Source organism: Gopherus flavomarginatus, chromosome 1 (assembly GCF_025201925.1).
Source record: "Gopherus flavomarginatus isolate rGopFla2 chromosome 1, rGopFla2.mat.asm, whole genome shotgun sequence".
Classification (NCBI taxonomy): Eukaryota; Metazoa; Chordata; order Testudines; family Testudinidae; genus Gopherus; species Gopherus flavomarginatus.
Genome location: NC_066617.1, coordinates 363,090,498 through 363,103,454, shown reverse-complemented (window position 1 = coordinate 363,103,454; position 12,957 = coordinate 363,090,498). Strand labels below are relative to the sequence as shown.

Here is a 12,957-nt window from a genome sequence, read left to right as displayed (position 1 = left end):
GAAAGGAGCGGGGGGATGGTTAAATTCTCCTTGTGTTAAGAGCCAAGGGGTTGGATCGGTGTTCACCAGGAACTTGGTGAAAAAAGCCTCTCAAAGCTGCCCAGGGAGGGGAAGGTTTTGCGGGGACAGGAAGTGTTCCAGACACTGAAATTTCTGGATGGTGGCAGTGTTACCAGATCTAAGCAGCTGGTAATTAAGTTTAGAAGTGTCCATGCAGGTCCCCACATCTGTACCCTAAAGTTCAGAGTGGGGGAGGAACCTTGACAACAGTGAAAGCCACACCATACCTCAAGCCTTCCCTAGAGGGACCTACCACCTCTAGGAGTTCAGTCTCCATTGCCATTCATTGTCTGGTCTCAGTACCACTTCTAGTGGCTGTTTAATCATATATAGAATCATAGGGTTGGAAGGGACCTCAGGATGTCATCTAGTCCAACCCCCTGCTCAAAGCAGGACCAATCCCCAGATTTTTACCCCAGTTCCCAAATGGCCCCCTCAAGGATTGAATTCACAACCCTGTGTTTTGCAGGCCAATGCTCAAACCATTGAGCTATCCCTCCCCACCTCCATGGTGTGTAACCATGTCCATTAGGAACTGGACTGAGGCCATCAAAGCCACTTCATAGAAAGGCCAGTGAACATCCATCAGACAGTAACAGCTTTTAGTCATTATTAACCTGGGCGGCAGTCAAAGTGAAAGACCCTGTATCCTATTTGTTACCTCTTGAGCTATCCACAGCTTCTTTTTGTAAAACGATCAATGTTAATTTTCAGCATCACTTCCCAGTCTTGAGCAAAACAAGCTGAAACAAAACACTGGCCGACATGGAAGCTCACTGCTAGCCCCTTTAAACAATAAAGAGCAGGAGTTTGGGCACCCTAAACAATCTGTCCCACCAAGGATTAGGAGAGTCAGTGGAGTGCAGAGATGGGGGTTAACATTGTCTTTTTTTTGTTAAGTAAAGAACTGAGACTGCAATTTGATTTTATGGTGACTCCTGGGAATTTGGGATGGCCTCCACATTAGTCACAACTAGGACCCAAGTCCTGCAATTAATAACACACGGAGTCAGTGTCACAGGCTGTCCTCCAGGTGCTATCAATGACTGGATTGGGGCCTAACGCGTTCAGGAGCATTGGTCCGTTTCCAACAAAATAATGCCAACCATTTCCCCTCTTCCGATCCCCTCTCCTACTGGCCGTGTCAGGAGCAATGCTGCATATCCCTAAATATGCCTGCAAATGCAGCTCTCACCACCTCGGCAACATTGACCATGTATGGACCTCTCTCAGTTGCAGTCTTCATCCATGCCTCAAGGTTGCTTCTTACCTTGATTGCTGCAACTCCTTTCCCTGTAGCTCTCCAACTCCCTACACTCCAGGATATACAGAATACTGCTTCTTCTCTTCCCATGTATACAAGAAAGCATGACATCTGTCAAGGTTCCTTCCCCACTCTGAACTTTAGGGTACAGATGTGGGGACCTGCATGGACACTTCTAAGCTTAATTACCAGCTTAGATCTGGTTTCGCTGCCACCACTCACAAGCACTACTTTTTTTCCCTGGGTAGTTTTGAGAGACTTCACCAATTTTCTGGTGAACTCAGATCCAAACCCCTGTGTTTGAGGACACCAGCCTTTCTGGTGTCCACCAGAAAGAGTTTTCTTGTATAAAAGTTCTTGTTCTACAACAAACCGGGATCGGTTGGAAGAGCTGAGATGTGGTGGGGTGCTCCGTGCCGCTACCCAAGCTTTCTGAAGGCTGTCATCTGCTTCCTGTTCAACCTGGAACTGTTTCCTTGATGCTGGAGACGTCAGTTCCTTCTTAGACTGTGGACTTGGGCTTAGTCCCTCTGGAAGCGATGTAGATGAAGAGGTTGTTTTCGTTGATTGTGAACCGCGCTCCACTGGTGCACTATGGGATATTTTAGGCTCTGGCTGAGCCTCTTGGGTAGGGTTGTCTGCTGCTTCTGCCAGTTTAGGCCCGCTGGCGCCCTCCGGCGTTGGAGTTGTAGATGGGTTTGCAAGCGCTGGAGTCAGTGCTGGCAATGGTTCTGGTGCGGGTTGCTTTTCCAGTTCCGGGACTGGATGCACTATGGTTGTTGCAGTCATTGGCAGGGGATCCGGTTCCACCACCTCTGTCTGGGTCTCTGGCAACACAGACGGGGCCCTTGTGGACGGCTCAGGAACAGGGATGGGTGTGGAAGTTTGCTTGGCCTGGCTGCGTGTGACCATTCCCACCCTCTTGGCCAGCTTCACATGGTTGGCCAAGTCTTCCCCCAGTAGCATGGGGATGGGATAACTGTCATAGACTGCAAAAGTCCACATTCCTGACCAGCCCTTGTACTAGACGGGCAATTCAGCTGTAGGCAAGTTTACAGATTTTGACATGAATGGGTGAATTGTCACTTGGGCCTCTGGGTTGATGAATTTGGGGTGTACGAAGAATTGGTGGATAGCTGACACTTGTGCCCCCGTGTCTCTTCACGCGATAACCTTCTTTCCGTCCACTCTCAAGGTTTCCCTTCGCTCCGAGGGTATTTGAGAGGCATCTGTGCCTGGGGATCATTGGTGTGATTGTGGTGTAATGAACTGTAATCGGTTCGGGTTTTGGGGGCAGTGGGCCTTTATATGTTCCAGTTCATTACATTTAAAACATCGCCCAGCTGACTGGTCACTGGGTCGAGGTGGGCTGCTGGAGACTGGTGAGGTGGGACAATAGGGTGTCTGGGGCTTTCCTTGGGTTGTAGGTGGAGTCTTGAGTTGCCCCCGGTGATAGGGTTTATTTTTGGTTTGCCCCCTGGATTATTCGCTCCCCTTGCTAGTAGTTCTTTTCTTTTCTGCCACTTCCACCCATCTGGCTCCAATCTCCCCTGCCTCCGTTACAGTTTTGGGCTTCCCATCTAGGATGTACCTTTCTATTTCCTCAGGTACACCCTCTAAGAACTGCTCCATTTGCATTAGGAAGGACAGCTCTTCCAGAGAGTTAGCACTGGCTCCTGATATCCAGGCATCCCAATTCTTTCCAAGGTGGTAGGCGTGTTGGGTAAATGACACATCTGGTTTCCACCTTAGGGCTCTGAACCGCCGACGGGCATGCTCAGGTGTTAGCCCCGTTCTGATTCTGGCCTTGGTTTGAAAAAGTTTATAATCGTTCATGTGTTCCTTAGGCATTTCAGCCGCCACCTCTGCTAAGGGTCCACTGAGCTGTGGCCTCAGCTCCATCATGTACTGGTTGTAGGAATGCTGTACCCAAGGCAGGTCCTTTTGAAATTTTCTAAGAAGGCCTCAGTATCATCACCTGCCTTGTAGGTGGGGAATTTTCTGGGATGGAAAGCAGTACCTGGAGAAGGGTTGTTAGGGTTTGCTGGTACATCCTGCTTAGCCTTTGCTAATTCCAGTTCATGCTTTTTCTTTCCCTCTCCTCCATCTCTTTTTCTCTTGCCTTCATTTCTTTGTTTTTTCTTCATAGCTCTTTTGTGGGCAGCCTCAGCCCTGGCCATCTGTCTGTTATGTTCCTTTTGGCTCTCCTCAGCCTGGAGTTTAGCTAATTTTAGCTGCTGTTGGATGGTTTGGGTTTTTTTGCCTGACATTTTCCCCCTAGTCTACCTTAGCTATTTGAGTGGGGGGGGATGGGGAAACAGCTTGGAATCTTTGGTTACTGTAATGTGACTCCTTAGAAAAAAAACAAGTAAAGCAGGTTTTTACTTGCCTTGGCAATATGTTAATGACCCTCCAGTGATCACAGCTGGAGCTTCCCTTCTAACAAAAAGCCCTCTGTTAGAATCTCTTATCTGTTTGCCTTCAGGGTCTCTTTCCTTCACTGCTTCCCCAGCATCTCAAAGGAGGAAAAAAATATCTGGCTTTTGGTTCCTAAAAAATCCCACTGCTCCCACCATGTCAAGGTTCCTTCCCCGCTCTGAACTTGAGGGTACAGATGTGGGGACCTGCATGGACACTTCTAAGCTTAATTACCAGCTTAGATCTGGTTTCACTGCCACCACTCACAAGCACTACTTTTCTTCCCTGGGTAGTCTTGAGAGACTTCACCAATTTCCTGGTGAACACAGATCCAACCCCCTTGGATCTAAAAACAAGGAAAAAATCAATCAGGTATTAAGAAAAAAGCTTTTAAAGAAAAGAAAGGTAAAAGAAAACCCTCTGGAAGAGATTAGCATACCAGCTACTCTCACAGACAACAGATTCCAAACACAGAGGATGTTCCCTTGGGCAAAAATCTTAATACACACAAGAATACCCAAATTTGATAATTCCCTAATGGTACCAAGACAAGTTACAAAGAAAATAAACATAAACCTATTTATTCCTTTCTAAAACTTACTACTCTGATAAGAGGCTGATTCCTTGATCTTTTCCACTCCAGCTGAAACTGACTAAACAAAGGAAACTTCCCTCCTTCCTTTTGAAACATCTTGTTCCCCCATTGGTTCCTCTGGTCAGGTGTCAGCTAGGCTAGGTGAACTCCTTAACCCTTTACAGGTAAAAGAGGCATTAACCCTTAACTATCTGTTTATGACAACATCATCCCATCCTCAGATCATTCCAGTGGCTCCCAATATATTTCAGGATCCAGTTCACAGCTGCCATCTTTGTTTTTAAAACCCTGGATGAACTCCTACCATGCTGGGTGTTTAAACTCTTCTAGTGTGCTCCTTCACAGACCCCACCCATAAGCTGACATCTTCGATCCTTCAATGTTTTAGCCTGACCATCACTGTTTTTAGTTTCCCACAGTTTTGTCACATTTAAGGGTATGTCTACACTGCAGAGATTATATCCACATAGCTAGGTTGGCATCGCTATGCCAACATCGCCCCATAGCACTGAAGCAGCCTGCACCCACAGAAGGGTTTTTTTGTCAAGGCAGGAACACCACCTCCCCAAATTACATTAGCTATGTCAATGGAAGCACTCTTCCATCAATATAACTCCCAGTGTAGACACAGTTACGTCAGCATTGCTATGCTGGGCAGGGATGAGCTTTTTCACATCCCTGATTGAAGCAGCTATGCCAAGACCAAGCCTTAGTCTTCCTCTGCATGGCCAATCATCCAAACTTCAATATTTCCTGGCCTATCCTAGCTATCTCCCCGTAAAGATGACCCACCAGCTGGATTACATGCCCCAGAGTTCTCTTATGCTTAAGCTATTGTAAAGCTAGTAAAGATTAAACAGGTACAATGGAAGATGGTCAGTTTATGGATCAGACCCAAGGCACATCCAGTTCAATAGCCTGCCTCGGTGGCCAGTGCCAGATGGTTCAGAGGAAGGTGTAAGAGCCACATAGGCAGATGTGGGGCAATCTGTCCCCCACATCCTGAGCTCCAACGGCAGAGACATGCACTTAAATCGTGTAGCATGAGGTTTAACATCCCTTCCAAAATGTTGTAATTAATTATAACAACTCTGGAAATTCTTGATATTACTGACGAACACATTTGAAAGAAAATATAAACTACACCTCAGCTCAACACAATCTCTACAATACATGATGGCCCAATATAATTTGCTCTTTTTCAAAGATGTAAGTCAGTTTCACATGTTTCCTCCTCTCTGATCTGCGTGTATTCTTGAACCACTGAAGGAAACATTTAGCTTAATTTTTTTATTCTCGACTGAAATTAGTTTCTTTTATTTTCTCCAAATTAATAACTGATCATACAGCACTAGGATTGTGTTGGCTTGAAATACACCGCTCTGCAAGTGGGTCTAACCAATCTGTATAAAGGCGAAGTGTGAGCAGTGATCAATTACTTACAAGTGGGAAAAGAACATCAGGATGATCTCACCACTGTCACCTCCAGCACCAGACAAGTCACGGCTTCAACTTCCCTTTGTTAGGCTGACTTATATATAACTTTTTGTTATCTTTTCTTATGCCTATGTATTAGTATCTCATTTCCCTATCAATCCTCCACCCCTGCCAGTACAAGTTTTGTGCCAGCTCAGACCAGTTTCTTCTAGTGCTGTAGTTGTCTTGCATCTTCTGATTTTCCTCACAAACACGATTACATTGCAACTTTCTTACATATGTGCAACACTGAACAAGATTACTCTGCAATTTCTGTTAAATCAGAGCAGATATCTTCAGGCCTTTGCTCCTAACACCTGGGACTAAGGAAACCTGGTTTCTATCCCCTGTTCTGCCACTGGCCTGCTGAGTGGCCTTGAACAAGTCAATTCACCGGTCTGTGCCTCAGTTTCTCCATCTGAGAAATGGGAGTAGTAATACTGACCTCCTTCTTATGCTTTGAGATCTACTGATGAAAAACACTATCTAAGAGCTAAGCATTATTAGCATTATTATAAGAACTTCTTCTACAAGGAAATCCACTGGATGGTGGGGAGCAATTCTCCTGCACAGGGGCGCCACGTGTGCCTTCTTTTTGAAACCTATTTGTGAGATTCTAGCCATAAGCTCAGAGATGCTTAGCTTCCCTGTATTACGTGCTTCTGTCTAAGAGATATATCTACATTTCAGCAATGTACCTCCTTACCTAATGTCAATAGGTTTTCTGTAGCATTGATATAAGCAACAGAATCAAACTGCTCAAAGTCATCTTCTTTAGCCTGAAAGAAGAGAAAGAAAAACAAGTGTTCGTACCCATTTTGAAATAGCTGGGTCTTTTTTTCTCACAACTCCTAAACTGTAGCACTTCCTGGTATTTGCTTCCTATGTGCATTCTGAAAATGGACAGCAAGTCTCTGAGGGTCTGTCTTCACTGCAGAGTTAACTTGGGTGTTCAACTGCTCTAGACCCTTATGGCTCACTCAGAAACCCCACTTTAGCCCCTCACAGGGCCCCTCACCCCTCTAACCCCAGCTGCCCATCTTCACAAAAGGACTGGTGATCTTTTCGCCCCTTCTTTCCCCTTCCTCTCTTGTCTTCTTGAGGTGGGCAGATGGCTTAGACTCCCTCCGCTATTCAGAGGAGCCTGACACAGAAAATCTCCAAGTGGCAAAAGCCAATGGGACAGGAGCCGCTCCTGCAAGGTGAGTGCAGGGCACGCTCACTCTTCAACACGGTACGTGTACCCCCGACTCTCAAAGGCCTCCCCTCCACATTGCACTGGGATCGAGACAGGGACACCCTTGTACCCTTCCATCCACTCACGTGGGGCCTGACAGTTTTACTTAGCCACCCACTCCAAGAATATTTTCACCAGCCATCTATCCACAGGAGCCACCACGACAGTATGGCCAGTGTACTTATTTAATACTTACTATTGTATTGTATATTACGTATCATGGGTAAGAAATATTTAATAAGCCAGCTTCTTTTGCACTAAAGCTTTTTACTGGTCACAACAGGCCGGCAAGGTTTACAGATGAGTCCTGTTCCCAAAAATGTTGAGAACCACTGAGTTATATTACAAGTGCACAGTTGTCTGGCCTGGTTGCTGGGAGGAAGTAGGTGTCTGCATTCTCACACATTGTTTGCCTGCAGCATGGACACTCACAAGCTAACACAGTGGATCTCTCAGGATCTGAGGTGGTTCTCCACATTTATTTTAGAGAGCCTCTCCTACTTACTGAGACCAGATTTTTGTTGCTTATATCCACAGAGCACAGATCTGAAGGGATCTTCACACAGTGGAGATTAATCTGGGAACACAAACCAAAGGGTTAGCCCTGCAGCCTAGCCAGGCAATTCCACATCCAACAGTTCGGTATCTGGACTCACAAAGGCGCAGGAACAACCAGGACCAGGACTGCCAGCTGCTCTGGGTTTATTATCTGGATGATGACTTGGGGACAAGTGACTCTGCTCTCACTTCTAGAGGAGCTGCCCCAGTGTATGTAACACACACAACTGAACTGCCAGCTCCACCAGGCACGTGGCCGCACACTGCAGCAGGACACGCCGTGCTAACAGGGCCGGCTCAAGGCACCAGCAAAACAAGCAGGTGCTTGGGGCGGCACATTTCTAGGGGCGGCCATCATGGGTGCCGACTCTGGGGCACGGGGAAAAAGTGCCCCTGCTGCCCCAGCTTGCCGCCCCAGCTCTCCTCTGCCTGCTCCCCTGAGCGCACCACCACCACTTCTCTTCTCCCCACTCCCTCCCAGGCTTGCTGTGCACTAAGCAGCTGTTTTGTGCAGCAAGTCTGGGAGGAAAGGACAATATTCAATTATGCACAAAAACAATCCTTTTCGAGCAAATATTAAACAGTTTATTCCTTGTTAGTTCTGTATTATATTAATGAGTTTATAAAATTCTTAGAGAAAGCGGGTCTACTGACAGTTTGTGTGTGGCAAGCTGGGCTATAAATAGGTAGCACAGTAGCCTGCCCCACACGAAGTGGCCACGTGGACCCGGCTACTGCGCAGTAAAAGTTTCATAGTGCGTTTTGATGGACTGTTTCTAAGCAGTCAATGCACTATAGATACATCCCAACTTAACAGGTACTTAACGCATTAACTACCTGTACAGAGAAGCCCTGAGTGATTTTTCAATGACAACTGGATTTTAAAAATGGAACAAAAAGACTATTTTGCTGTGTGAGGGTCATTGTTTGCAGTAACAAAACAGACTGTTTTTGCAGTAACCATTCGTCTTGTTCGAACTCAGTGAGATGCTGTTCAAAGTTTGAGGTTACATGTTTACAAAGCAGTTTGTACCACATCCTGTGAAATCATTAAAGGTCAAGTCTTTGAAAACTTGCTAGACTGTCATTTCTTTCTGCCAGTGAGCAATGAGTATCATGACCTGTCCTTGTCTGCTTGGTTCTACAATAGCCCCTGCATTTCTCTGCATCTGAAGAGGCATGGGCATTTTCCCTCTGGCTCCTGTATGTCTGAACTGGTCTTGTAAGGGGCTCTAAAAAGACAACGTCTGATCAGCTGGCAATGATTGCTAATATGTGAGGATCACAGTAACACTGTATAGGCTGAGTAGTTACAGTCAATTGGCTGCAGACATGTAATAAACAAATTTCTTAAAGCTGGGTGGTGAAGACAACTCAGGCCTTAACGCCATACCATGCATATGAAGTTAGGTGCAAATGTGGTGTGATCATGATGGTCTTGCGCAAGACCATTGTTCATGCTATTTTGGTTAAGAATCTGAACACCAGAAGTAACCTTTAGAATAGCCTCAGTTAATTGGGAGGTAGGGCATGGATTAATAAGTCTGAGTGCTTTTGGAGGGAAGGAGGAGTAGAGAAGAGGATGTTGTGACTAAGGAAGGAGAACAGAGAACTTTCTGTGGAACAGCTAGGATATGGGTTGGGGGGAGCTGACATGTTGTGGGGAAGGGTGTGAAGCTGGGAAGAAGGCCAGAAAGGATCAGGTCACTTGCTCAATAGAGACGTAGGGAATGGCGTTGGGTCGATTTTCCAGGCATATATTAGTATCTGTCTTGACTTTTGTTCACATGGATTCTGCAGCACTTCCAGCAGTAGAGAATTCAAAATTTTATTTATTAGTTGCATTGCAGTAGTGCCAGTACCCTACTGTGTTGGACAAAACAAAGAGAGAGTCCCTAGCCCAAAAAAGTTTACAATCTAAATAATATTTGACCTGTGACTGCAGGTACAGTATTATCACTGAAATGAAATTACCTATTGCATGGAAGATGGCAGCCAAGCAGACCACTGCTGAATAACTTGGCTATAGATATAGGGGCAAGTCCCTAACTCTTCCAAAAATTGCCACGGGGTCGCTACAGAAGGAAGAGAACCTCAGCTTTTATGGTATCACCTGTGTGACACACACAGCCTGAAGAATATAGGATAAAAGCACAAGTTGACTCCAGTACTAATGGAAACTAGTAACAAGACCACCAAGGTATTTCAAACCAGATGCTTAGACTTTCCCTCTCAAGACCATTGTGATGCTTCCTCAGTTAGCTGGGAAAGCACTTTGAGAACTTAAAAGTGCTATGTAACTGCAGAGTATAATTTACTTGTATTTTGCCTCATTCCATTAGGTTTGCACTCACCAGAAATGGCCTATCTAGGATATTCTCTTGAATCATTTCATCTGTATATCCATGGTGTTGGAGCACTTCCTTGTACTGTGGAGTCCCCCCTACTTTCTCTTGAAGGGATTTTGCACAGATCATTGCTTCAAACTTGGTCTTCTGGGCAGCTCTGTGAGCCACCAGCCAGTGACCAGCCCCTGGCATAAGGAAGTACAAGATAGGAATAGACATCAAAGTAAGCAAAGAATGTGTTTGTGCAGCACAAACAGTGTGCTAGACACATTGGCATTTGATTTGATCTAAAACATGGCTAAATCACTGTTTTTTAAAAATAATCTTTCTATAAAATATTTGTGTATAAAATAATTAATCAGGGGGGCAACTCTATTGTCAGATAAGGACAGAAATATCGAGGCTGTAGCCAGAGACACAGAAAAGCAGAATTTTACTACTGTTTTTACGTAAATCTTAAATTCTTTCCTGTAATTTCAAAGTATTTCATGGATATCGACTCAACTAAAACAATCCCACAAAATATATAGGACATAGCTAAAAACAATAATAGGGGACTGTAGAGGAGAGGACTCACCCCTGCGGCGCCTCCTGCTGGTGACTCCTGGGATTTAGCTCATTCCAGCTCTGGAGTGCCCCCTGCAAGCCAGTGATCCACCTGTCCTCTGGCCCCTGTGTCCCTCCCTGGACCCAGTGCCCTTTTACATGGGGTGCTGCCCCCTGGCAGTAACCCCTTTCTCTCAGGGTCTCCCCTCCCCAGGGAACCCCCATCCACTATCCCCACCACACCTCATTATATGGCTACTGCCAGTCATTGTCTAGCCCCACACCCTGAGGCAGACTGCAGTATCAGCCAACTCATCACTGGCAAGGAGGGTTTGGACCTGCTGCCTTGGCTTACCCCTGGGCTGTCCTCTGCAACCCCAGTACCTATTAGCCCAATGCTAGGCCGGAGCCTGGGGCTTTCCAGGCTGGAGCTCCCCAGCTCCTCAGCCTGTCCCCAGCCCTGCTTCACTCAGGTACCCTGTTTCTAGCTCCCTCCAGCCAGGCCCTTCTCCCTCTGCAGGGAGGCACAGACTGTTTTCTCTTCGCTTCCCTGGCCTTCTTATAAGGCCCTGTTGCTCAGTGTGGGGCATGGCCCCAGGGGCAGCCACTTCCTCCAATCAGCCAGGGTTTTACCCTGCCCAGCCCAGCCCTCTTCTGGGCTGTTTTAAGCCCTTCAGGACAGGAGCAGGGGACCACCCTGCCACAGGAACATATGCTGCTCCCTGCATCTCTGGCTACAGCTGTACTGTTCCTGTCCTACTCTGTCATGAGGCTGTGATTCTTACCGAAATCCTCATTAAAATGAAGCCCCAGAGATTATACAACTGTCCACTTTGTATCAGGTGAAGTTCTGGAACATTTTCAGGTACATTTAAACATCGTTTTAGAATGTACTTGTTTACATTACAAATTCTGATCATTATTGTGTGTCTCACTATAGCATCTAGGAGTTCCAGTGCTGGACCAGGACTCTGTTCTGCTAGATGCTGTACAAACGCAAAACAAAAAGATGGCCCCTGCCCAAAACACTTTACAGTCCAGGGGCTAGAATGTGTTAGTAGCAGGAGGTGCAGATTTGCACCACACCAAAGAGAGCTGGAGTAGAACTTTTGACTCAATAACTGCATCTGCGCTACAGAATTGAACAATTAGTAAATGAACATGCAAGCCATCCCTAGTGCCTGTACCAATGGTGCAATGTTTAACTAACCACTCTGCTTCAGATGCAGCTTTTCCCTGCACATATATACTAGTGCTGTTCCACACCATTGTAGCTGCATTGTCACCTGGCTACCTAACAATAGCCAGCACACTTCCCTGAAGCAGTGGCTCATGAGAGATTTCAAAAGACCTTCTGGGTGTCAAGGAGGAAAATTAAGGGGAAAGAGGCCAGATATTTCCCAAGAAACTCCCATAAGCTTCCAAGAACGAGTGCCATGTCCAAGTCCTTTTCCCAGTGTAGCTGCATCCCAATTACTTTCCAAAAGCTCCAGCAGAAACCCTTCTGGCTGAGTGAGAAGCAAAAGGTGAGTGTTGTTCTTGGCCTCCATTTGGCAAAAAGGACTTGGAAAGGGCTCCATGTCTCGGAACCTTGTGGGACTTTTCCCAGGAAATAATTTGACTTCTACAATTCCCTGGGCTCCCACAAGGCCTTTTGAAATCTCCCGGAAGCCACTGCTTCAGGGAGCTGTGCTGGGAACTGTGTAAAAGAACCAGAGGATGATGCAATTGACATGGCATATTCTTGTGTAAGTGTGGGTGCAAGGCAAAATTTAAAAGTGCATGAATAGTGTGTACACAAAACACCATTAGTACCTACCCTTATGATGTCCCATCTGTTTAATTACCAGTGGTCAGTTCCCGGGTGCAGACATAGTCTTAATTTATCATGTTCACACATGACTCTAGACCAGGGGTTCCCAACGCGGTGCCCGTGGGGGCCATGGCGCCCGCTGGGGCATTTAAGTGCGCCCGCGTACTGGCCCGTGGACGAGCATCTGCCGAAATGTCACTGACAAGCTGCATCATGCAGAGGCATCACCATTGAAATGATGCCAATTTTCGGCGGCGACGCCTCTAGATGCTGCTGCTTGTCGGTGGCATTTTGGCAGCGATGCCTACTGACGTTGCAGCTTGTCGGCGGAATTTCAGTGGATGCTCGTCCGCCGCCACGGTCCTCCATGGCTCGTCATCTGGTGCCCACCAGACGAAAAAGGTTGAGGACCACTGCTCTAGTCTAAGCTTGTAAGGGCAGGGAGTCTTAGTCATTTGGCTTAAATGTACAGCATTGTGTACATTCATGACATGCACATGATAGCAAATACGTGTCATGAAAAATGAGTTATTTTCTTTGGTTTTCCCCTCCCCAGATCATTATAGTGACAGTTACACTTGACTCACTGTCTGTGATGATAATCTAATTAAAAGTATCACATTTAACCAAATTCAGCCTTGG

At 46.3% G+C, this 12,957-nt stretch overlaps 1 protein-coding gene across 3 annotated transcripts in view; it reads right to left on the bottom strand.

Annotated features, from left to right (window-relative positions):
* Positions 1–12,957, bottom strand: part of XRRA1 (X-ray radiation resistance associated 1) — a 55,655-nt gene that overhangs the window by 33,088 nt on the left and 9,610 nt on the right. For all 3 annotated transcript variants that reach the window (XM_050930355.1, XM_050930374.1, XM_050930363.1), the window contains exons 3-5: positions 9,963–10,141; positions 7,556–7,627; positions 6,520–6,592 (exon numbers count right to left, since the gene is read on the bottom strand). In XM_050930355.1, the coding sequence (XP_050786312.1) occupies positions 6,520–6,592; positions 7,556–7,627; positions 9,963–10,141 (324 nt within the window). The remainder of the gene's footprint in view (positions 1–6,519; positions 6,593–7,555; positions 7,628–9,962; positions 10,142–12,957) is intronic.